Here is a 26,424-nt window from a genome sequence, read left to right as displayed (position 1 = left end):
ACGGTCGGTCCGCTAGTGTCGATCGGCAGTCGGTGCCCGCACAGAAAGGTACGCGGCGTCGGGTTTTCTGGCAAAGAAAAGGGCACTCTGCAATGAATGAATTGTTTACGGCTTACAGTGTTCCCATTTTGGAGAAAAAACAGTAGAACGGAGCAATAATGAGTGCAATAAACGCGGATGGGAGGAAAACAATGCACGCAGCCATATCTTTTTCTGGTTTAGCTGATGTCGTTTTCACCATGCTCAGGGGCTTGGTATTTTCGTTCTTTCACACTTACCTGGTGACCATTTTTTGCCATCACCTTTTCACAAATGTGCCCGTATGTGACAGTTCTGCGGTTTTCAGACAGGTAAATTTAGTATTACTTCGAGCGAGCACATTTCGCATCGTAAAGTAATACAGGATATGCTAGCAGGGCGATGAATTGAAAAAAAAAAAAAAATGCCATGCGAAATTGTCTTTTTACGAGCAACGCAATGCGCATGCGCTATCCCTCGTCCTCTATGTAAGTCGAAGCCGCTGCGTATGTCTTGCATAATAGGCGAACTGCCGAGCACTACGAAGTGCGAAAGAATAGGCTGTTTTTTGTGCCAGCAGCTTCTAATCCAGCAAAGAAGCAAACTTTCGGCCTTATTTGCCTAAGAAAGGACTTATTTGCCTTAAGAGAGGAGGCAACGCCTGGTTTGGTATGCCTCCTTGACTCAAGGATTAAGCTCCGATAATTTACCGCTGACAACGAGGCGGGCTCGCCGCTGACAACACTAGTACTGTTCCAAATTATTCGCCCATAACGAGATCACACCGACACTGTACAGAAATTCTCTCCGCAGAGGAACCTGTTTAAGCGTTTTTTTGTAGCCATTGCCAGTAAATTGGATAGTGTGCGCCGCTTCGCCAATGATCAAAAGGCCAGTATTGAAAATGATAACATGCCCTCAAACGCAGGAAAACATTTGTGAAATATTTTTGTGCTTGGAGTTGATAAATGATAAATTAAGAGTGTAATGACGTTCGAAATTTCTCCAATATTTTGAACATTACACACACCAAAATGTAGGGCCTTCTAGAATTGATTTTAATTGCGTTGAAGGGAAAGCTACAAATTAGCTCCTGCGAAGACAGTGCAAAAAAAAAAAATCACATGGGTGCGGTGAGCAAGGTTGGTTTATGGTTTTTCAGGCTATGAGGGACGCCATAGTGGAGGGCTACGGAATTTGGACCACCTGGAGTTCTTTACAGTACACAGACAACGCACAGCATACGGGCGCCTTGCTGTTGGCGTCCACCGAAAAGCGGCTGCCGCGGCCGGGATTCGATCGCGCATCCTTGGGCACAGCAGTAGAGCTCCGTAACCACTGCAACACCGCGGGGCACGTTTAAAAGGAAGACTCTATAAGCTGACGCAGTAGTACATTGACAGACTTGATTACAAATCCCTCAACGCACTTCTAACTGCTGCCAGATCGGCTGCAGTCGTCGGGCTGCGTTTTACGTGCTTGAGTGTGTGGCATCAGTGCGCCAGCCTTGGGGAGGGCGAGGAGGCCTTCCATAGAGAATAATTCCTCATTAAATCTCGTTCAGTGCCAGGATGTCCCCGTTTCGGCTCCCGGATGAAGGAATATCGGTGCTCGAACGACGGAAAATCATTGCTCGGAGGACGGCTAATTGGCGCAAGGGTGAAGGCAAATCGATGTCCGGATGATGGAAATCAGTCCCTGGTGTTGGCTCTCCGCTTTGGCTCAACGTGACGTGATGGTCGCCGATAGCGGAGCTAAAAGCGTTTCGTGCCTAAAAGCGCACAGGGACAGCGAAACAAAGAGACATCAAGGGTATACGCCGTACGCGAGTACGTAAACATCGCCGACCAGTAGAGACGATGCGAGTGCGCATTCACGCTAAGTGCCCCACTGTACCGCAAGGTGGTGACACAGCTCCATCTCGTGGAGAGTTTTTGGCAGATTCGTGAAGGGTACCGTGAAACTGACCGGATGATAATATCCCCTATATATGTACTCGCATATGGTAACCGGCAGAATAACTGTCTTTTTGCAGAAGCGAGTTTTCTGTCTCTAAGTTTTCGGACACGATCTGTAAGCATAAATTATAATAAAAAAATCCTTCTAAGCAATATTCAGTAATCTTCGGCTTGGAATTCAACTGTGCGTAAGTCAACTACAATGCTTGCGATGAACTTACAGGGGTTATAGGCAGATGTGGACTTATACTTCCTCTCACAAGATATCTGCAGCACAGAGCAGCCCTTGCAATTGGACTCCTATGTGCCTCTCGGCCCTGCGCACTATAACAGAGAATTGTGCTCCTACTGGCACCCCCGCCAATTTTGGGGGTGAGAGGCGCGTAGGAGCATAGTTACTTGCTGTAGTGCGCGTGATCCTAATTGAGCCTGGATGTTTGTGCCTTTCGCAGTGCTGCAAACATCTTGTGAGACGAAGTATAGAGCGCATTCACACATGACTGTTGATCGCGGACGTCGCATGCTGGATATCCGTTGATTTAGGTGCTTTCAGAGCACTCGCAAAGTAGGGACAGAGCACAGAAAATCGGCAAAACAAGACACGTGGGGAGCGAAGAACAGGATAATCCTCCAGCCTCATTCACTTTGTTTACGTGGTGTTAAACCTGCGTACTCTTTTGATGTTTCTCCAAGCAGTCTTTGCAACTGTCAACATTTCTGAGTTTACGAAGAAGGGGGAAATCGGCTCGTTTTGTTTCCACAAAGAACGCGAGACTTCTCAGAACGCTCTCATGCATTTGGAAAACAGGTATTGCGGAAATGCTTAAAAGGGAATCTGCAAAGTTTCACAAGTGAGCCTCGTCTTTGTTGCTTCGCCTACTATTTTGGCTGCCCATGACACAATACTACATAGTAGCTCCGTTTCGCATGAGCGGAAGTGCTCTTGAATCACCAAATAACCGCCAGGTGCAACTCGATTGCCTCACGTGTACGCACGTGCACAGGAAGCTAGCGGAGCGTCTGCTCCGGCGACATTCCGTCGTTTAACATTTCGCCACCATGCCAGGAATGCGGGAATACGACGCTGCCGTCGCGCGGGAAACTTGAGCTTCGGTTTCCTATGGCGGTGAGTGACGAAGATTTTGCCGCATGGTCCTTCAGATAACTTTTCAGAAAATCGCTGCAAGATGTTATAAAATTATAAATTGGAAGCATAGCGGATTCTGAAACATTTTTAGATGTTTTTTCATCAGAGAAATGGGGCGAACGTTTCAATAAATATTGTTTTTTGTTTATGACAAGCAGGAAAAATGCATGATCTTTGAGGGGTGTCTCAGAATCCAAGGGTTGTGGATGGTTAGGCTCCAATCAATATCGAATAGTTGTTTGTTTGCTTAGTAGTGTTCAGCGTCCTGAGGCGACACAGGCTATGTGGGACGCCGTAGTGGAGGGCTCAGGGAAATTTTGGCAACCTGGAGTTCTTAAACGTGCACTGACATCGCACAGCAAACGGCTGCCTTGCTTTTCGCTTCCATCGGTAGACGTATTAATGGGTTCAGCAGCCAAGCCGCCGTAAACACTGAGACAGCGCGGCGGGGGCCATCTTAAAGGTTCAACCTGAATTCGCAGCTCCTGCCGACTCTCTCATGTCACGCTGTGTCACACACCCCAACTCACCCCACACACCCAACTCAGTGCCCGGCCATGTCACTTGCATTAGGCATGACCTTGATTTATCGCCTAAAACGGCAGGATTTCTCGTTCATACTGAGGCCGTAATTTTGTGAGATTGGGGCCTTGAACGCAATGGCTTTAGTAAGGAAGATAACTATATACGCATAAAATGACAGAGCCATCAGTTCGAGTTGCTATCTCCGCGACCCATCCAATGTCTGGCAAAGGCAAAATTCGCAGCCGATTTCAGAACGGACGCCAAAACCCAGATTACAAAATTGAGTATACTTATCTTTACTCAAAATCTCCAGAATCATTCACATATACTACAGCTGCTATGTGTGTTTGATCAATGAGAGATAATTACGTGTGGGAAATCAGTTCAGTGGCTGTCATACGGAGCTCCATCACCATGTTATTTCGTGGAGCCGCTAGCAATGATAAATCGCCGTACCTTGATAGTTAGCTGCTTTAGTTTTAATTTACTACTTAAGTAGGAAGGCTACAGAATTTATCTTTAAAGGCTGATTTCTGAGGGGTAATTATACTAGTTGTAGTTGAGATTAGAAAACCGATAGATTGCATTCTAAGGCGATTAATCACTTTTCGACGCAACCTTTGAGATATAGAATTGAAAGATTAGTATAGTTGTAAATACAGATTTGCAGCTTCCAACCAATAGCCGTTAATATGTTTTAAAGGCGTAGGTGTCAACTGAGGCACAAAGTAGTATGTGATGGCAATAAGTGAGTCAATGTCTGCGCAAGGGTGCGCCAGAAGGCTCCTAAGCTACGTCAGGGGCCCTTTCACTCTATAGTGTCATGCTCTAAAGGGCAATACAAGTGTCCCCCAAGTTCTGAAATCTTTCATGAACTTTCTTTGCTTTACGGGTAAGAGACAATTGTTGAAAGACGTACGCGCACCTGCCTGATACTGCCGGTATTCTAAGCCTGTCGTTTACTCTGGCATGCATTTGGCCAGATGTGCTCAGGATGAAGGGCACTTATAATGAAAATGACTTCCTGGCAGATTGGTTTACATTATTGATATACTGTCTTTCCTTGGAACCCTCTTAGACGCACTAGATGTGCTCAGGTCCGCGTTTGCGTTCTTTTGTTTACTGAGGGCCAAGTTTCTCAAGCGAGATTAACGGCTTGCTACTTTGTAAGTAACCACTATTCATAGCTAGTTCCTGTACATAAACATATGTAACAATTAACATGCTAGGAAGAAGGCAATGAATTGATGTCTCAGGCCTAGTGCTACTCAGTTTGATTCGTGACTCAAGGTCAAAGATTCGATTAAATTTCTTAACAGCATGATTTATATTCAAGACATCGCTCTTTCTGGCTTTTTCACCACACTCGGAAGATCCTGTACGGTGTTATTAAAGTAATTTGAATTTGATTAATTATTCATAACGCTGCAACTGAGTGAATTACGATTTCCCTGTGACGGCGATGGCATAATTTCCGCCGAATCGAACCTTTACGTTGTCGCATTAAAAAGCTCGAAATAAAAGCAGCTGAGGGGGATCGTAAGGTCCGCAAATCTCCACCACGTTATCAAGCTGCTTTTTGTGGCTTTGCAGGCTTCCTGCCAAGGAGGGCTCGACCTCTGACGCCGGAGCCAGTGGCGATGACGTAGGTGAGACAAACTCATTAAACCTTAATGAGATCAAATATTGTCAAATATTTATGTTTGGTAACTTGACTGTAATACGTTAAAGAGAGGTGTACTTCGAGGCGAACGAAACGATGTTCATTCTATTTGTCCGTTTGTTTTGGGATGGATTTCATGATTCACATGTTAAAGCAAAGTGCAAGGTAAAGCTGAAGACTGCCTAGGTGCCGCTGAGCGGTTGACGGTGGCATAGTCTCGCTTTTTAAGCAGGTCACAGTGGCAGAAAAATACGAAAAGCGAGCTGAATTTCGACTAAAAAGGTATATTATCTATAACTGTGTGACTTTCTTACTTGCAGCCGCCCCTCCAGGTACGTTATTATCGAAACAAAATTCTTGGGAAGCAAGCTAATTGCACTAGATATAAAACTATGAAACGTTTGCAATAAGCCCTTCATTAAACAGCTGAATTCAAAGTGAATTTAATTACACGTTAAAGAAAATGAACATAAGTTTTGGAGACATTAATTGGGTCAAGCCTTTTTTTGTGTAAGTGGTGCGAATACTAACGCTTACGGTTGTCCATCATTGCTAAGAACATGTATTTCTCTGACATTTGTCATATGAATTTTCTAGTACTTAGGAGATCGCTACCAATGCACACCTACAGCAGACACACTGAACGAGTTTTTATCTTATTTCAGTAGACAAGTCAGTTCAGTCTTTATGGCTACGAGGCAACAATTTATGTCAAATACATGCGTAATTCCTTTTTGAGTTTGGCCAACTCCTTAAAAAACATCTTGACAACTGCAAATGTGCCTTTCATGAAATAAGGCGACAACAATGTCCACATTATCGAAGGCGCAAGAAGGAACGACTTACCATGTTTAGATGTCATTTTGCTTGGAGGGCGCCTGCCAAATCATTCATTTGAAGCACAATCAAAGCCAGCATCTCTGACAGTTTTTCAAGCCCGCACACAGGCTTCAACCTCTTCGGTTGATAGGGTTGTGATTCTTGTGTTCGCATCATTCTACTTCATTCACCGACAGCCTTTAGGTAATGTTCTGAATAACGTTCAGGAGGCGCAGTTTTTTAACTACTGCGAGGAACGTAGTGATCTCTCTTGCGACAGTTCGTCAAATCTTTTCTCGCTTGGGTGGCCTTCAAGGAAGCATGAGTCAAGTATAGAATACTCTGGGCGTGCAACCCGTTTGCGTGCTTACGAAGAGGAGGGAACAAAAGTATTGAAAATAAAGAATTGAAGGCGGCAAAAGAGGAGTTTTAAAATGCACTCCGAAGAGAAACAATCTGTAGAAAAATCCCCAGCTGCTATTTTTTGCAGGAAAAAAAGGTGTAGTTTTTGCAGAAATCACAAAATAATTTTCAAGGTAAACTTTTCGAACCGCATCTTAAACATTGTACCATATATTTTTATTCCAGAGATTTAGATTATTATGGCCTTCATTCAAAAGAGTGGCGATCTTGCCTACTCCCTTCTGTTTCCTTTGTTTATTTTTGCTAGCGCCTGAGTAACGAAGAAGTTTAATTAAACAAATATATATCAAATTATGCATACCGGATGTGCAGGTAGAGGTAATGAAGCTTTTAAGAAGACGTAATGTCCTTGCCCCATTGTAAATAAATGAGGGCTTCTGGGAGTCGCGCCACCTAGTCTGAAGCGTATTTTTTGTTCCTGTAGGTTTAGTAATATTGGAGAGATACATGAACTAACTTTCTACTTATTAGCTTAAAACCCATAGTAGATTGTCTCATATTACAGCTAAGGGAATCGTTTGCTCGAATTTTCTGCATGCGTAAAACATATTTTTTACCAAAATTGGAAGATTGGAAAATTAGAAAATTAGAACTGGGACTGCAGTGCTACTTCAGCTTCCCAAGGCGCGTCCAACAAATCACAATTTGCATTCCTTTGGACGGCGCTCGCTAATGGCACCTTGCGTCCGCACTGGACGACAGATATGCTCCAACAGATGGTCACAGCTGTCTGGAGACACGAAAATGACTGATTTGGCACACATTGCTGTCAGCTGTTTCTCAAGATCATATATGATTTCAGAATTGACAGTTATTGAAGCCACTAATTAAACGTTGGTTCATTAGCTTACGCTAACTCAAAGGCTTTGTAGAATAAAGGAGTACTGTTGACCACGCTAAGCCATATCATCAATTACCTTAAGTTGCCTTTACTGAGCTAGGGAATTCCGTCCTCTTTAAAAGCTTCATTACATTTTAATGGGACACCCGGTGTATATAGTATGTACTGTTCGCATTTGGCGCTATGTTATTCTGTTTACATCCTAATAATCTAGAATTTGGTTGTGGAACTACTAATGTGTTTCCTATTCTGTTCTGTAATTCTGTAATTTCTGTTGACTTTTTGTGGCCTGTAAAATAGTAGCGACGATAAAGACGTTTCGCATAAGCACACGGCTTTAAAGCGATAGAGTTAAAGGCACATCCAGCGTTAGGGTTGTCGGTGTGGGCGTTATGAGCTTGAAGCATGGCTCTGGCAGTTTTTAGCTTTTTTAATACTAATGATAATAAATATTTATTTCCGGTTACATTTATTAAAAGAAATGGGCATGGGCAGGACATGTAGCGTGAAGTAAGGATAACCAATGGTCGCTTAATGGATTCCAAGGGAAGGAAAGCGTAGCCGGGGCGCCAGAAATTTAGATGGGCGGATGAGGTTAAGAAGTTTGCAGGTGTCAAGTGGATGCAGCTAGCATAACACCGAGTTAATTGGAAGAATATGGGAGAGGCCTTCGCTCTGCAGTGGGTATATATAGTAAGGCTGAGGATGATGATGATGATGATGACCTTTATTAGGTTACCTGTTTGTTTATTTATTATATATTTATTTTATACACAATATATTCTGCGCCTTGAGTGCGGCACAGCGCACTCAAGGCGCCTGTGCCACGGTACAACGAACACACATGAGTAGTGGTACACAACAAAAAAATTACATACTTGTTCGAAAACTTCTAGGATTCGAAAATTAATACAGCCATATTTTGCACAGTGAGCTAGAAAAATTATAGCTGGCGGCTGATATAGCTGTGCGCTGATTGGACGTAGGGTTGCTTAACGTTATGCCTTGGCAAGAGCTGCCAACTGAGGCCTCTGCTTTCATAGGGAGGGTGACATCAGAATTAGAATTAGCGTGTCAGGACCCTGGAGTTCTGAGTCGGACACACTTCCCGTAAGCCACGCAGGCACATTCATGTGGCTTGGTTGAAGGGGAGTTTTATATGTCGGGTGGTAGCCTTCGCTATCGCGTCATTTACTTTTAAAAGCGGAGCTTATGTGTACCTCGTATTTTGTTTCTATAAAAACGTTTGTGAATGCTATAGCTATCGCGGCTGGGTCATGCAGAAATGTTGGCATAATAGAATGCATGGATATCAGCACCTAAGAGCTTATGGCTGGCTATACGAAACACCATAGTGGAGAGCTCCGGTTTAATTTCGATCAGATGGGGTTCTTTAACGCACCCTGGCATTGTCAAATATCATTTTTTTTCTGCATTTCACCTGCATCGAAATGCGGCCGCAATGCTAGAGTGTTTTAAGAAAAGCACAGCACGATTATATTTCTCTCAGTTCTTGAACTCAATCTGGGAAGCACAAAATTTCAAACAGCGGTTGAAGAGTTGCGGATAGTTTTTGTACATGTATGAAGATAGGAGTCCGCATCTCAACATCCCCCAGTGCACAGTAGTAGAAGTATCAGCAGCAGAAGCAGAAAACACTTCAAGAGAAAGGAGTTCGAAGCGGTTTCCCGAGCTCTTTAAACGAAGGCAAGCTCGGGAAAATGACATAAGCCATTTTCCGCAGGGGAGCCGCTCTTCCTCACGCCACTCATCGAAGCGGGCAAGCTGGACGAGGCCAAGTCACTCAGCAAGGTTGGCCCCATCGGCGCCGATAACGAAGTGCCCACTTACGCGGGCTACATAACGGTCAACAAGCAATTCAACAGCAACCTTTTCTTTTGGTTCGTACCATCCATGGTAAGTGCAGTGTTTTCTTTAATGGTAAACGAGCGGGAAAAGACGAATACTGCAAAGCAGACAACACGAAACAAGCGCTCACTCGCAACTGAATGGCTTATTAGCGAATAATAGCATAAGATTACAAGAAAAGGGAAAATTACAGTCAAAGCCCGATGCCGCCTCAGGGATTCTAATCAGGGCTTGAAAACAAGCGCGTGATAAAACGTGAAGATAAGCAGAGAACTCCGGCACCTAAAAAGTACGCGGAAAACTCATTTGTCATTAAGAAATGCAATCTCGGGAGCATTTAGGCTGACAGAGGGGGTGCTGACACATAGGTCAATTGATTTTGCGATGTAGTAGTAGGAATCCTTTATCTCGCGTGTGAATTTGTTAGGGCGTGTAAAAAGAGCAGTAGTATTCTCAAATTTTGGCATACATCGCGTACGCTTTGCAATCCTGGCAGTGTTTTAATTATTATTTTTTAATTATCGTGCAACCATACAGGCATTGAGTCATTGATAAGATGAGCTGAGAAATGAAGCGTTCAGAGCTCAATACGCATCAAGTTTGTCCGTATTGCTGGTGTTACACACACACACACAAATATAGTCCAGTGCAGACTAATGCTGGTCGTAATGATGTTCCGGTGTCAACACTGGGGATCGGAGCCAGGCGCAGGACAATCAAGAAAACTAACGCAACAAAATTGTCCTCGTTATATGCATGTAAAACCAACTTTGAACATCGTACGTAGTTGTTGCCGTATTACATGTATTTGATTACAGCAAAAAGTATCAAAGAATGCCGACTGTATTTTATTTAGAAATACTTACTGCGGCGTTTTTGCAACTGTTTTGGGACCGCCAAAAGCAGGCTATTCTGATGGTACTTGGAGAATTGTTTCTTATAGCTGCAAGACCTGAACAACTGTGATGTAACATATACCATGTAACATATCAAATGCATATTCCGAAAAATGTGCTTATAGAGCTCGCATCTTGAAAAATGCCTGAGAGAAATATGCAAGGTGAATTTAGAGTTTGTCAAGAGGTCCAATGTCTTTCAAGTACATAAATAAAAGTTCATTGCGAGTCTCTGTTGCCTAGGGCAGACTAAGGGACCCAGAACACTGTTGATTGTTAAAGGCACTGGGGATAGCTTCTCCATGCTATGTTCGTAGTGCGCACTTCATTGCTAAAGGAACTGGGGAGAGAGTCTTCATGCTATGTTCATAGTACGCACGCTCGTCAGAGTTCACAAGGCACTCAAGTAGGATATTTTCCACAGTTTCAATCGAGCCACAGTTGTCACAATACAGACTGTTCATTTCACCGAAACGGCAGCGCAAGCCATTTGTATATGCACAGTTCAGGCGACGTCGATGGTAAAAAGTTTTTTGTTGGCGAGGAAATTTTGGAGGGAGTCTTGATCTTAGAAGTGGGTCAACTGAATAAAAAAATTGGTAGTCTCAACGTGGTCTCCCTTTGACGTCACTATGAGCTGCATCAAGCCCAACACAAAGACAGGCGGAAAGGTTCCGCAGACATCATCCACGTTCATGATGGTTCCAGACGCGTGTAGAAAGCAAAGTGAGGACAACAATTATTCGCCGGGCCTTGTCTTTTGATTTCCTTCGTGAAAAACGTTTTCGTTTCGGAGGCTAGGCCACCGTTTTATAAGGGCAAGAGAGGAAGCTAAAAATTCTCAGACGATCAATGAGATTCTTGCGACTTTCACACCCTATAGCGTAACTTTATTGCAGCATGCTATATGATTATGAAATTGCGTGTGCGAAGTTATGAGAGAGGCAATATTGCTCGCTACGGATTGATTTATTCTGGGAGATCAATTGCTTTTTAGGTTGCCTAGACAACATGAAATATCCTATAGCAGTCGACATTTATTTTAAGAGAAGGCTTCGAGCTCAAAGCGATCATCATGACTTGGTTTGCAGAGAAGTGCGTACTCCCATACTACCTCTCAGAGGCCTGCTCGGGATATTTCTAGGTAGCGGGGCTCCAAACAGGGAGTGCAATAGTCCCACGTGTTCGAATTTTATATCCCACTTCCACATGGAAATGGGTTGCGCGAGTGGTAGCTCCTCTGAACTCGATCAAGCCATTGGTCATGTGACATCATACAACCGTACATAGCTTGTTTACTCAGTAGTTTAAGCGTTTGCAACTCCATATTTTGGTGTCATTTAAAGCTAGGTATTTTATTTGGCGTTTCTGACAGTAGGTTTTGGTGAGCGTCTGGTGCTAGAAGCGTCCGATAGACCCCGCACGGACATAGAACGCTGCATTACCTTGAGTGTTCTTGCAACGAGATTGAGCAGTGAGGGCGACGCGCTCACCTCTCTTCCCTGCTACCGCTCGGATGGAGGAGGGGATGAAGTGTCCGCGGTAGATTACGAGATACAGCAGGCTAGCGGGCAAGAGAAGTTGATGCTCACGAAGTAAATCATTTTGTTCACCCCTCCTCATGACACCTAATAGCTAGGCCATGCACTGAAGAAAACAGGTAACCCTTGGTCTGTTATGAAAAAAAAAATCTGTTTGCGAAGGGAATATAGAGGGCCTGGGAGATAGATATTTAGAGAAACAGGGTCATGCAATTTGCTGAGATAGGAGTTTCTAACGACAGCCTCACCGCAACATTAACCAATAGTCCACGTCGAATGGCCTTTTTTTTTTTTATACTGAAATAAACGTGGGTTGTGATACTGATGACAATAAGAGCAACAAAAAGCTGCCTCAAACGCTATTCAAACTATAGGTTCGTGCGTCGGTAACTTCTAAACGCGTTCCTTTGAATTCCTACGACGTTTCATAGGAACGAATAAGAGTGACAGCTTCTCATTGGATGCCCTTTGCTAATGTTTTTCCGTTTGCAGAGTGATCCTGGGAATGCTCCCGTGGTGCTGTGGCTCCAAGGTGGGCCCGGAACAACTTCGATGATGGGCTTCTTCAACGAACACGGCCCCTACTACTTGTCGGTGGACGGAGAAAAGGCCAGGTTCAGAGAGCTCACATGGGCGCAGCGCTACTCAATGCTCTACGTGGATCAGCCCGTAGGCACGGGATACAGCTTCACCGAGGACGAAGCCGGGTATGCACGCAACCAGACCGACATCGGCCGTGATATGCTGGAATTCGTGCAACAGTTTTTCACCCTGTTCGCCGAGTTGGTCCAGAACGAGTTCTACATCACAGGAGAGTCCTACGCAGGTATACGACACCATAGAAATGCATCTTTTACAGATACATGATGCTATGTAACGCTGGGAAATTTATCGCTGAAAATAACTGATTTTCTGTGGCTATGCGGCCAAGGCAATGAGGGCGTGGCTTGCTCAAAATGGTGTAACACAAAGTAGTTCTGGCAAATCTGGCCTCATTTACGGTTTCGGTTTGAGCTCGTACTTTAGTGAAGAAATAATGTTTGGGCTGCCAACTGCGTGTAGGTGCGTTCTTTATTTATTTGCCATCAGGGCCACAGGAATTATAGAGAAGAGTGGTGAAAAATATACAGTAATGAACAAGAAATGCATTTAAACATGACACAGAAGGCCTCTATGTGTCCGAAATCACGACTAATCAATATTTCACCCTACATGCGCATTGCGAAACGCACAGAATCCACCTCAGGAACGCAGCAGACGTGTATTCTCTACGTTGCACGTACGCTTTGTGGGATTCCCGACTGGCGGCGCAACTACCGGTACGCGCACTGAGCACCGTTCTAAAGTTCAAATGCTTCTGACTGCCACTCTGCCGGCTAATAATGTAGTATAATTGTGATTTTAAAGTTACAAGAATTATTCTGTAATTGTATGATATCTCAGAGCCTTATCCTGAAAATATTTGAATAGACTATATTCTGCAGCACAGTGAACTGCTACGAGTTAGTAGCTTTTGCTACATAGGCACATAAAGTTTACACCCAGTATACATAGATAGCCCAATGCCGCCCCCTACCTCTATCTTGCTGCAAATGTGGGAACGGCCCGAACAATGGTTTTGTGAGCTCCAGTGCCACGTGGTGAGAGTCGCCTGTCATTCGTGCTAATATTCTTTACTCGCTACAGCACGTCGAAAGATTAGTCGTAACGAAGGCCTCTGTGGTAGCGTTGACCACCTACAGTGCAGAGTCTCAGAGCAACAACAGGTGCTAGCGAATGTCACAGTACAGCTCCCCCGCACGCCCTGCAATCAATACTGCCGGCTGACTTGAAAACGGTTTGATTGACTTCAAATTGTACTTTGCTCAATTCATTGCTACCAATTCATTTAGTGGGTAGAAGAACTCGCATAACTTGACTGCGACTGTAGTTCATATTCTTAGCAAAACTCGAGATGTTTGCAGCAACGTCACAGAAAACCTGAGGCCAGATTTCACATCTGTAGGGAAAGAATAGTCTTCCCTCTTAGGTGATGCCCACCCTATAGCATTTGCACTACATCGAACTTTGAATGCCTGCTGAAGTGTTCTTCAGAATATCTTGGACCTTGCTTCGGACGTTACGGGGCTCGTCACGAAAGGCATTTTAAGTACCACGAAGCTGCCAGTGAATTCAGTTGGTGTGGCCTAGTTTACCGATGTTATCGAATGCTAAGACGTCAAATGGGCGCTTCGGCTGTATCGCTCTAGGATGCTCTGAGTCACCTTACCCGTCTTGCTGGAGATGAAAGCCGGCATTCGCTCAACCAGTCGCCCAGTTCATCCGTCCTGAGCTGTCGAAACGAGTTTTAGGCCTCAAGGAGTCATTGTGTGGTGTTTTTACACCTTTTGAGGAGCAAGCACTTCTCACAGAGCTGCCGGGGCCGCGACCATCGGGATATGACCCGGCTGACCAACAGGAGCATTAGGCCGTGCAAAACAGGTCGCTCCAGTGTAGTTCAGCAGCACTCCCGCAGTCTTGGCTATCTCGGCCAATTGACGCAATTGACGAGGCCACCGTCGACAATAGTTCACCCTCAGGACTGAATGCTCCTTTATCACTTCCACTGAATGTATGCCCAAAGCCGGCGACACGCAACTCATATACCTGTCAGCAACCAACACAGATCTGTTGCCTTATGGCGGTGCCTGCTTCCTTGAGAGGAAGGCTTTTGGGGCGAAGCAGCTGCTGTGAGCTTTTATGCTCTGAACGGAACAGCATGTAACGTATTTATGATGTACAACTAGGGTATGGCTATGCACTTTGGACTGCCATTTCTGGTCTGCGGCAATGCATTGATAAGGTCAACGTACAACCCCCGGTGTGCGAGTGCCAGCGTTTCGACTAACAAATAGTAACGTTTAATATTTGATTTTTGCCTAAGGCTACACGGATCCCTTTCTTCAGTGCAGTAGCGCTGTACACTACCTGCATTCTCTGCAAAGCCCAATGTTTGCCTGGATCTATGACACCAGGCACTGCGTATACAAACTGGCCACCTTGTATACGCAGTGCCTAGTGTCATCGACGGTACCGGAACCATGGAAGAATGCAAACATTATCCTCATTCATAAGAAAGGGGACTCTAAGGACCTTAAAAATTACAGACCAATCAGCTTACTGTCTGTTACGTATAAGGTATTTACTAAGGTAATCCCTAATAGAATCAGGACAACCTTAGACTTCAATCAAGCAAAGGATCAAGCAGGGTTTTGGAAACGGTGCTCTACTATCGATCATATCCATACCATCAATCAGGTGACAGAAAAATGCTCGGAATATAACCAGCCCTTATACATAGCATTCATTGATTACGAAAAAGCATTTGACCCAGTTGAAACCTCGGCGGTGATGAAGGCATTGCGAAATCAGGGGGTAGACGAGCCGTACTCGAAAGTGCTGGAAGATATATACAGTGGCTGCACAGAAACCATAGTTCTGCATAAAGAAAGTAACAAAATTCCCATAAAGAAAGGTGTTAGGCAAGGAGACACAATCTCCCCAGTACTATTCACAGCTTGTTTAGAGGAAGTATTCAGAGACTTGGAATGGGAGCAGTTAGGGATAAGGGTAGATGGAGAATACCTCAGTAATCTGCGATTTGCTGATGACATTGCTTTGCTAAGCAACTCGGGGGATGAACTGCAAATAATGATTGATGACCTAGACAGAAAAAGTAGAAAGGTAGGCTTGAAAATCAATATGCAGAAGACTAAGGTAATGTTCAACAGCCTCGGGAAGGAACAGCAGTTTACATTAGGTAGCCAAATACTGGAAGTAGTAGGCGAATATGTCTACTTAGGACAGGTAGTAACAGCAGATCCAGACCATGAAAAGGAAATAACAAGAAGAATAAGATTGGGATGGAGCGCATTTGGCAAGCACTCGCAGATTATGACTAGCAGCTTACCGGTATCGCTCAAGAGGAAAGTATACAACAGTTGCGTCTTGCCTGTACTCACCTATGGGGCTGAAACGTGGAGGCTAACCAAGAGAGTTCTACTTAAGTTGAGGACAACCCAGAGGGCTATGGAACGAAAAATGGTAGGGGTAACATTAAGAGATAGGAAGCGTGCAGATTGGGTCAGAGAAATAACTCAAGTTACCGACATTCTAGTGGAAATTAAGGAGAAGAAATGGACATGGGCAGGACATGTAGTGCGAAGAGAGGATAACCGATGGTCGCTGAGGGTAACAAACTGGATTCCAAGGGAAGGAAAGCGCAGCAGGGGGCGGCAGAAACTTAGGTGGGCGGATGAGATTAAGAAGTTCGCAGGGGTCAAGTGGATGCAGCTAGCACAGAACCGGGTTAAGTGGAGAAATATGGGAGAGGCCTTCGCCCTGCAGTGGGTATAATCAGGCTGATGATGATGATGATGATGATGATGATGTTGATGATGATTTCACCTTTACAAATAAATAAACAGACTTCATCGCCGCCAGTTGGTTTCCGCTAAACCAAGGCCTATAGGCAAAACTGATCAGTCTTGTTGGCTACTTCTTTAGACCACAGCGCCATTTTGGCAACCGGTGTGCCAAACTACAAATGTATCACGGCGAGCTTCTGATGTCGTCTTGATCCCTTCATCCCTTTTGAAGAGTTTGCACTAAAAACTGGAAAGCTGGAATCAGAAGGACTAATTTTGATCATGTGGCTTCGTTTTGAACCCTGGCGAGAAGGAGAATGTTACGAAAAGGACAATATTAGCGCCGCACGCGCGAGTTTTCCCACAAAAGCCCACTCTGAAGAAGTTTCGACAAAGGTCGTGCATGCTTTCTCGGATTATCATGAACCCGGACTCGTTTGAATTGTCCGAGGAATAGTATTGCCGTGCTCAATGAGGCGCATAGCAATGGGCAAGATGACGGAGACAGCGAGAGTCAACGGACCGCGAGGTCCCGGCTCAGCAGAACAAAGCAATGCTAAACTATGCATGCCGAGCCCTGGTTCTGCAGTGTAATCCGCACTTAGTTGCGGTAAACATTGCGTCTCTCTCTCTCTCTCTTTTTTATAGCTTCGACCTGATATAGGAAAATGGCAATTTTCATTAGACGCTCTTACTATAAATGCGATAGGCCCGTTTGCCACATGTCGTCAACTGAAAATGACCGTATTTCTTCCTTTGCTATTTTCCTGCAGTTCGCTGTCTTGATGTCATGACGCGCCTTTATTTGTCCCCTATACCTGCCTCGGGTGGAGCTCAAAAGTATGAGACAGTCCGTGAGAAGTAGTGATAAAAATTTGGGAGCAGCGATAATAAAAAAATTAGTTGTGGTTTAACTGTAGTTAACCCTAATTGAATTGCGATAGCAACAGCGGAAGTTTCTTTTGCATGCTACATTATTCCCCTATCACGCCATATCTGTGTAAGGTCCTACATTATTGGAGGCACTTGAGCTTATCCTTTAAGAGCATGACGCGAGAGCGTAAGCTACCAGCCCACATATAAATGAGAAGGATTCAATGCTGCTGAACTAAGCTTGGAGCGAAAGCATTAAATACCGGTGACCAAGCGTTCTTATTCCGCTTCCTCTTCTTCCTCCTCATCCTCTCTTCTTCCTCCTCTTCTTCTTCTTCTTCTTCGAGGCTATTCAAGGTCAAACGTGGCCGTTCCCCGAACAACGCGATGGGACGAAACCTGGCACAGTATTGCTATCGCAATAAAAGGGTTTCTTGCTGTCTTACCTGTCTGAAGAGGGATGCATTGCTCGTTTGCGTAATACCTGTTTAGTGCAGGCCACGCCGCCTGTGTGCGTGTTTGATGTTTACAAATCTATCAACTCAATTCCTCCCCGAAGACGGCCAGTGGGAACCCCTATGATATAGTTGCTATAGTGGACCACCTTACGAAATGACTTCATGAGGTGCAAGCAGTTTCGACTACCAATGTCATTTTTTTAAAGCTTCTGCGGGAGCACGTCCTTATCAAGCGTGGTGCTCCGTGAGCAGTGCCAGTGATAGAGGCGCAGGTTTCCTCATGTTAATTTGAAGTCACTTCAAGTGACGTCGTTTGGTCCTTCCGCAACGTCTTTCTATGACTCTCAAACTGTTATACCGCATCTTGACGGATAACATGACCGCATATGTAGATTCTTCCCGAAAGTGTCCGGATCGCTTTTTTTGTGAGGCGGCAGCATTCTCATCTAACTTAGCAGCACAAGAGTGATCGCAAGAGTCCGCTTGATGCTGCATGGACGCACAGCCGCCTTTCTTGAGGACTTTGCACTAACCAATTCGTGGTCCACACTATGATATTGGTACTAGACCCACTTCGAGCAGGTGGGATTTATCCTGACCTCCTTAAAAAGTGGCTGTTGTGACAACGCAGTCGACAACTTCGTTCTCCTGCGCTGACTGCGGCATGAAGTTTGCAGAGCGGGAAAGTTGATGGGGCCCCTTCCGAGTTTAGGGGCGGCTGAGCCCTGCAACGTAGTTTCCCTTGAAAGCAGGTGAGGTGACAATCGCTATCACAATGACGCAAAACACAATTAGTGCCTGATATCTCTCAGTTTAGATCGTACTGGGGCGTCAACCTGACAGAGATATGACGGAAGATCAGGAGGGGGGGGGGGGGGGGACCAACAGACGAGGAAGGTGATGCGAGATTTCGCCGATTACCAGGATGAGTGAATTGTTTTTTCGGAGCATCATCATATTGGGATGATAAATAGGTTCTTTTTGTTTCATTATCTACTTGTACACAATTGTGATGAGGCACGTGCGTTCAGTGTTTAGCTCTATTTCGCAAGCTTAACTATTACAACTTTCGGTTCGCAGGTGAGTGAAATAGATATATTTTATGCAGTTACCAAGAATGAGATTTCCATTCGCTAAAACAGGCTCGTGCATTACAAGGACCCTATTGTTTCTGTAAAACAGTGACTTTTCATTCCGTCGGATGTTACCGTGCTTCCCTTTTTTTCATTATGAAGAACTGCTCCGACTGCCGATTGAATGAAATGAAAGTAACAAATACTGGCAGTGCGATACAGTTTATGCTGAGCGTGCCGGGAAAAATTAAAATGTTCCACACCAGCAAATATTTGTAAAGTTGGTATTCAAGAATTAACATCATTTGTAGTACCACTATCTATTATGCTCTTCTGTCACCTCCAGGCCGCCGTAAAGCATACAAATATATTATTGTGCTTGTGTTTTGTTTTTGTTTCGAACACGCAGGAAAGTACGTTCCTACGCTGGGAGCTGCCTTACACCAGAACACAGATTCTATGCGTGTCAAGGTCAATTTCCAGGGCATCGCATACGGAAACGGCCTGACGGATCCAATCAATATGATCTTCCTCGGTGACGTCATCTATGGATTTGGCCTAATTGACCGCAACGACGCCGATTACATGACGCGCATTAGCAATGAGGCAGCCGAGCTTATCCGCTCGGACCGAATGAAGGAAGGCTTCTACCTCGTCGACAGGGCGTACTTCGGAATCTTGCACGGCAATGACACGCTCTTCAGGAACATCACCGGCTATACTTACTACTACAACTACCTTACTGACACAGAGCCAGCGGGTAACAGAGCGTACAAGGTGTTCCTCCAGAAGCCCGAAATCCGGAGAGCGCTTCATGTCGGACAAAGACCGATGAGCACGACTCGCGACGTTGTGGCTAGCTATCTTATCGAAGACCTCATGCGCTCGGCTGTGCCCCAGCTCACGGCTGTCCTGGAAAACGGCTACAGGGTGCTCATCTACAGCGGTCCTCTGGACATGTGTGTTCCCACTACGCAGACCGAGAACTCCCTGTCTCGGATGGCCTGGTCACACGCCTACCGCTGGGTCCATGCTCCCCAGAACTTGTGGCGAAGCCCCGACGGAAAAGAGCTGTACGGCTACAAGAAGACTGTCGAGAACTTAAACTTCGTGGTGGTACGCAACGGTGGCCATGAGTTGCCCTACGACCAGCCCAAGCCGATGTTCGACCTCATCACTGCCTTCATCGACGGCACAGGTCTCTTCTCCGAAAAATCTGTCAACCCCGAATAGATAGGTTTTTTACTGCTTGTGTACAATGGCGACTTAGGAATATATTTCTTTTCGAGCTAAACTTTGATTTATGTCAGGAAAAATTTGAAGCTGAATTGTCTGCTATACTGTCGCTCAACAATAACATTTGTATTGGATTATTGGTCGCATTGAAATCGCTTAACTCGTATTCGTGGTGCCGTGTGCAACCAAGCCGGCATAAAATAAAAATGCCCGGGTAAAGCCCATTATAGGCTTTATAGCAACCCTTCCCTCACAAATATTAATTAGCCTTTTAAAGGAACATTTTGTGCGTCTAGTGATATGTATAGCTGGCCTATTAAAAAAACTTTTAGACGGGCTAGATGGTTTTCAGCTTCAGACGCAATTATTAGCTCAAAAAAACACACACGCACACGAAGGAAAAGGAGGGACACGGGAGTGCTTGTCCCGTGTTCCTCCTTTTCTCTCGTGTGCGTGTGTGTGTGTGTGTTTTTTTTTTTGCGCTAAGAATGCCGTCTGAAGCTGGCCTATTGCACGGTGCACAGAAGTTGTAGCAGTGAATAGGTCTTGGGCCGAAGAAATGACTACGTACTGTACCGTGGTGGGAAGGAAGGTAAGGGGAAAAATATTTGTTTCGGAAAATAATGATGTTGACTTATACATGCCTAGATGAGCATCTAAGCGCATAGTAGTACCCATCAGGATGGTGTACAGCCCAGAAGGAAACACAACGAAGTACTACGGAAAGAGAACCTAGAGAGAAAGGATGAACGCTAGCGACGATCCTAATATTTTCCCCTTCCAATCCTATCTACTACGGTCTCATGATGAGACGAACATTGAAAGAAAGGAATCCACATTAATGAGGCAAGAAGTTCTTTCTCATAGGTAGCGATACATTGTGGAAAGAAAACACTTTCAGGCTATATTTTTTACAAGGCGCAGAGCATCTAATTTTTTTATTTGAATTGTTAATTATGTGAAGGGTGAACAGTTCTCAGCTCAAAGGAATACATCTATTTAAACTTAAAGTGCCGAAAAAGTATTGAGGATTATTTTTTTGGTCATACTACCCATGTACAGTACGTCCGAACTCTCGGTACTTTGGTGAGGAATGAACATTTTGCCCAATTTACTCTCAAACTTTTGATAACTCGTCTCTTGTTGAATATTTAATTTGTATACGTACTGTGTTAAATTCTAGAGGCCACACGCAATGTGCACTGCGGCCAGTATCATCGCTAACCTTGGTTCATATTATGGGAAGCATTACGCATCAAATGTCTTTATATACGCTGCTGTATGGGTGCTCTGTTAATGGAAATAAAAAAAAGTAAAGTTGTACGAAGGAATACTAAACAGCACAGCATTTCATGCGGTTAGGCAATCATGATTTTTTCTTTTTTAAGGGGGAGGGGGGGGGTGCTTATCAGTTTGAGAGTTTTTATTTTTGTTTAGCGTGGAGGTCGTATAAAATCGCGAATTGTCCAGGTAGTATTTGCTTTGGTCAAACGTTAACATAGTGTTCATTCTAGATTTTTAATGACTACTGTGGAGAGAAACATGCATGTTGCACCAATCTTTTGCTGACATTACATTAAACGCTTAACTTTTTTATTTCAAGCTGCTACAGACCATACATATACATGGTCCAAGCAGAAAGGGCATCAGTCACAAGAACATAAGAAACAAGCTTATGGGTGTACGAACAAATCGCGTACAAGTAAAAAATTCATAACGAGCGACATGCCATTAATACAAGAACTCACGCTCCAATTCCTTGACAATGTTGCTGACCGCAAAAATATGCAATGGCAGAATTTCACTCTGACAGTTCTAGGAAAAACACTAAGTTTAAATGTATTTGCTCTTACAAAAATTGGAGCCAAGGAGTGAGAGTGTAAAACTAGTCTTTCTGGTATAAAACGGCTTTGCCCTATTTAATAAATTTAACTTCAGCTTGCCTGAGAAGTATTTGTGCAAAAAGTCGAGGCGACTAAATTTTCGCCGAGATTCAAGAGAGCGTTCGTTATGATGCCGCATTATTAAGGAAGGGGAATCACGCCTTTCATATTTACTAAAAATATACCGAACAGCTTTTCTTTAGACTCGCTCGAGCTGCAGTATACCCTTTTTATTGTTCGGATCCCATACAATGGCGGTATATTCAAATTTAGCTCTAATGCAGGCAATTATAGTCTAAAAGCTTTACTTGGCCAGGTGTCCCCTTAAGTTTCCACTTTAACGGCGACAGCTTACTAAGAGCGGAAGAGCAAATGGCGTAAATGTGAGGAGCCCAGGTTAGCTTATTAGTAAGCGTGACATCGAGATATTTATACGCGTCCACTTCTGTTATAATATTGTTGTTAAGTAAATAGGAAAAGGGGCTGGTAGTTTTCATCCTTGTAACTCGGAACATAATTTTTTCAATGTATTAAATTGGATTCCCCATCGTATACACCACTTATGAATAGCCTAGAGGTTTGCTCCCAGTACTGTACAATGATTAGATGTTATGCTTTTAAACACCACACAATCATCCGCGAACAATTGGATAGAAACGTCCTCATAAATGACATCAGGTAAATCTTTGAAACAGACTAAAAAAAAAAAATAGCGGCCCCAGGACATTGCCTTGAGGAAAGCCAGAAGTCACGGACAGCATTTTTTGAAGTGAAATTCACAATTTAAAGAAATTGCTGTCTATCTCTATGGTAGGCGCAAATCTACTGCACGATAGAGGAGGGAATGCCAACACGAATAAGTTTGTACAATAATTTTCTATGTTACACTTTATCGAAGGTTTTTCTGGAAGTCTAAAAACGGCATATCTAGCTGGCCATTGTTGTCAATAAATTGGGCGAATTCATGAACACTACAGACAAGCTTGGTAACAATGGACACGTGCTTGCTGAAACCGTACTAAAACTGTGATAGCAGGTTGCGGCTTACTAAGAATTCCTGAATGTAGGTGGAAATGATTTGCTCTAGAAGCTTACAGCAAGTACTCGTGATTAAAATTGGGCGACAATTTGGTACAGAGAAATGATAATCTTTTTTGCAAATGGAAACCACTCGCGCTTTCCTCCATTCATGTGGTCCTCCACCTGTGGCAAACGATAAGTTGCAACTATCTCAAAAGAATGGAGATAGTTGTTCCACGTACCGCCGAAAAAAGCTGTATACGCAAAAAACCGACTGCATACCATCGCGGGGTATACAGTTGAGATCACAAGGTTTTTATAGCTAAGGTTTAAGAGCATAGCTCTGACCCCTTCCCCACAAACCGTGAGCTCATATGTGTCTGACGTATGTGTACTCTGAACTCTAAATCCTTATGCGGCTGTGAATACACTTTGAGAGTAAACTGAAATGTTCAGCGATCCGAGGGTGATATGTTATTGTTGTGTCCCTGATTTTAATTTCATGATTTCTTTTTTGCTTCCTTAAGTGCCACCAGAATTTTCTGACGTCGCTCTTCATGAAGTCGATAAGATGATGACCAAAGTAATTATTTATAGACTCCTTAATCCTTGCCAGTAACTCTTGCTTTAATTCATGGAAGCAAGGAGTTGTCGTCTATTCACTTTCATCTTACATTTCGTGTGGATAATGTCACGGGTAATCCAGGGATCCCTGAAGCGTCTGCTACGAACAATTCTTGTGAGTACACAGTTGTTAATACAAAATATAATTTCGTCGCGAAACATTTTCCAAGAAATGTCGACATTTTTCACCATATTGTAAAAATGGATATCCAAGCAATCAATCATTTCGGCATCATTAGTACCCGAAAAAATCTTTGATTACTCTTTGCCGTGTTTGCTGTGACGCCTGAGTTTTCGATAGCCACTAGAAATGTATCAGTTTGTAATCAGAAATTCCTTGTTCTACTGAAACTTCCGATCCATGCAACAACTGTGTGACGAATAGAAGATCGAGAATCGCGGTGCCACGAGTGAATTCATGAACACACTACGAACACACTGCTATTACTAAAAAAACTATATCTAGTATTATATCCGCTGATCTGTAGCTTCCATAATTCAAGCAGCTCCAATGAATCGACGGCAGGTTGAAATTCCCCGTAATGACAACAATATTTCTGCACAACCGTTCGAGGCGGTCGTATAAACGGTCCTTGAAAGAGTCATCAGCGCCTGGAGGACGATATACCGCACACAGAAAAAATGAAAAGCAAATTTTCAACAATATACTTTTGTGTGTTGAAATTTGTTCACAGGTAGTAACATCTAGTAACATCTGTTCAAAGACACCACCACACGTGCGCGTCTGTCACGCCGATATAGACGATAACCCAGCGGCACTAGTTCATCGTCATGTATATGCTAGTGCAGCTAAGTTTCAGTAACCACACTAATATGGGGACCATATGAAATCAAAAGGGCCTCTAAAGCGTCTGTTTTGTTCGCTATGACTCCAGTGTTCAATGGAAGCATGCGCAGCTGACTCAGCTTTGTTTGCTATCTATCATGTGAGGAGGCTGCCTTCTTTGATAGCGCTTGGCGTGACATCGGGTTGTGATCCGATATGTAAAATTGGTCGCCAAAATAAAGATTTTTGCGAAACAAGTTTACTTCCTTCCCTTCATCTTTTTCGTTTTTCGCGCTTTCTCAGAGAAGCTTCCGCTTTTGAAGCGCCTCTGTGCAATAGTCCTTTTCAACGGACATGCAGGATCTTTTCAGCCTCCGAGTATTACGATGAACAGCCTCTTCTTCCCTGTAACTTCAAAGCGTACAATAATCGGTCGTTTAGGTGCAGGTTTTCTCAGATCTGTGAATGCGGCTAACAAATCTGCATTTTATGCTTAGCTTATCTTCAAATATTTCTTTCACAACCATAGTGCGCTGTAGTTGTCTAGTAGCCGCACGTGACAGGACCGCCATCTCCCAGACAGGCAAGGTTCGATGAACCCTTTTTATGGACAGCTTGAGCTATAGTTGATTACAGCTCAGTACACGCAACATATACATTTGCCTTTCATAGAATACTGTAACCTCGATCTTAAATACCGGGTTTTTCAGAAAAACACTTTCAGAATTCCCTAAGAATAAGTATAGTTTAGAATGTGAGAAAAAATCTTTACATAAAGAAACTGCCAGTCTTGGCGGATACAGTATACTGCAAAACTCTTCTCAATAAATAATTAACTAAAAATTTCTCTAAATGCCTTTCTTTTAACGCCGATCGGCTGTTGATGTCAGTGCGTAGTTTGAAGCAGTGGACAACACGATGCCATATCAGTTCTTGAAATGACGAAAAACTGATTTTCTATAACCCTGAAGCGCGAAGACTTCCGCCGCTTGCATCCGCACGGAACCGATACGGAGCGCGTCAAACGCACGAGAAGCTTGGTGCAGACATGACGTCGTCAGATGATGAATTTGACTGCGTCGCTCCATTCGGACTGCAACTGGTATTGACCTAAGTCGTGTGCAATGTTTCGCTTCAAAACTTACTGCAACTAAAATAACCGTCATTGCAAACGCCGCGGTGGCAATTTTTTGGAGAGCGATGAAACAAAATAAAGTGCACGACAAGGCACAGTAGAGAGCGCAGTTCGAATGGGGCGCCGTAATCACTGCGACACGTGAACAGTGGACGTCGCGTCTGCTCTGGCTTCCTGCGGGTCCAACTAACACCACTCAAACTACTACAAGGCCTGTGCAAGGTTATGTGACGTCATCGTAGTGAGATCATACTGAAAGTCGGCTTCACCCTACGCGATTGCGTTTTTTTTTTATTCAACGCTGCTCTGGAGCTACCTTTTTAAATGTTTAGTGCTACCGATGAAGAGTGTTATAGTTGTATTGCCTGTGTTATCTAATATTGCCAGCCTTTTGAAGTACATGAGAAGTTTGACACAATCCACCTGGCATTTATTTTAACGGTAGAAATGAAGTTGCCAGAAAATTTTCACCTTCATTCAGAGTTACTAGAATAAACATTAACACAGGCACAAAATTCACCTGAGAGCACATTTATTGTAAGATGAATAAAGCTAAGAATGGTAGGTAGAGATATTACTCAGAACGGTGACCTTGACGACACTCGGTGTAGCTTTTCGTGAATACGAGGTCGTTTTCACGGAAGTGCGGGTCACAAAGCTGTAACGTAAATATAAAAAAAAGCTCCTTAAGCTGGGATCAGCGATTGCCATCAGTATATTAACGCAGCAAGGAGCAAACTCGGCTTTAAACCAGTCATTTACTACGGCAACTACGATCACGTGGCCACTAGCGAAATGCAATTGTTTACATAAGAAAATTATTTAGGTTGCAAAACAATTTTGTTCCGCACTCAACACTGGGCGAATGTTACTCGATTATTAGCAGCTGTGCTGTCTAAATTGTGTGCTCGATATGGGCACGCCTACGCTTTAATACACTGGGCTAAATGAAATAGTGGTGAATAGCAGCACGAGTATTAGGGAGAAAACAAGAACGCTTTCTTACCACAGTGCACTTCATCGGTAATAAGTTTTCCACGGCAAAACCTTTGTCCACGCTGCATTTTGAGCCGAGTCCGATGGAAACTTGCACACTTGCGCTTTGGATCCAATGGCATAGTCAGAGCGACAGTTTAGCGCACAACACCCAGACATTGTAGATACCTTGCTCGCAAGCGCCTATGCAGCATGGATTAGGAACACAGCAAACACAGGCTGAAAACACGCAC

The 26,424-nt window shown here is 44.0% G+C and overlaps 1 protein-coding gene across 1 annotated transcript; it reads left to right on the top strand.

Moving 5' to 3' along the window:
* The first annotated feature begins 1,589 nt into the window (after nucleotides 1–1,589).
* LOC146185635 (venom serine carboxypeptidase-like) lies at nucleotides 1,590–19,748 on the top strand. Its single transcript, XM_084607887.1, has 5 exons — nucleotides 1,590–1,683; nucleotides 5,193–5,297; nucleotides 9,139–9,311; nucleotides 12,193–12,526; nucleotides 18,920–19,748. The coding sequence occupies exons 1-5, from the start codon at nucleotides 1,590–1,592 to the stop codon at nucleotides 19,741–19,743; spliced, it is 1,530 nt and encodes a 509-aa protein (XP_084464013.1). The 3' UTR covers nucleotides 19,744–19,748.
* The last annotated feature ends 6,676 nt before the right edge of the window (nucleotides 19,749–26,424 follow it).

The sequence above is a fragment of the Amblyomma maculatum genome, chromosome 6 (assembly GCF_055883805.1).
Source record: "Amblyomma maculatum isolate TAMU_Amacu chromosome 6, ASM5588380v1, whole genome shotgun sequence".
NCBI lineage: Eukaryota > Metazoa > Arthropoda > Arachnida > Ixodida > Ixodidae > Amblyomma > Amblyomma maculatum.
The sequence above is the reverse complement of the archived record's forward strand: the minus strand, read 5'-3'. Positions and strand labels throughout refer to the sequence as shown.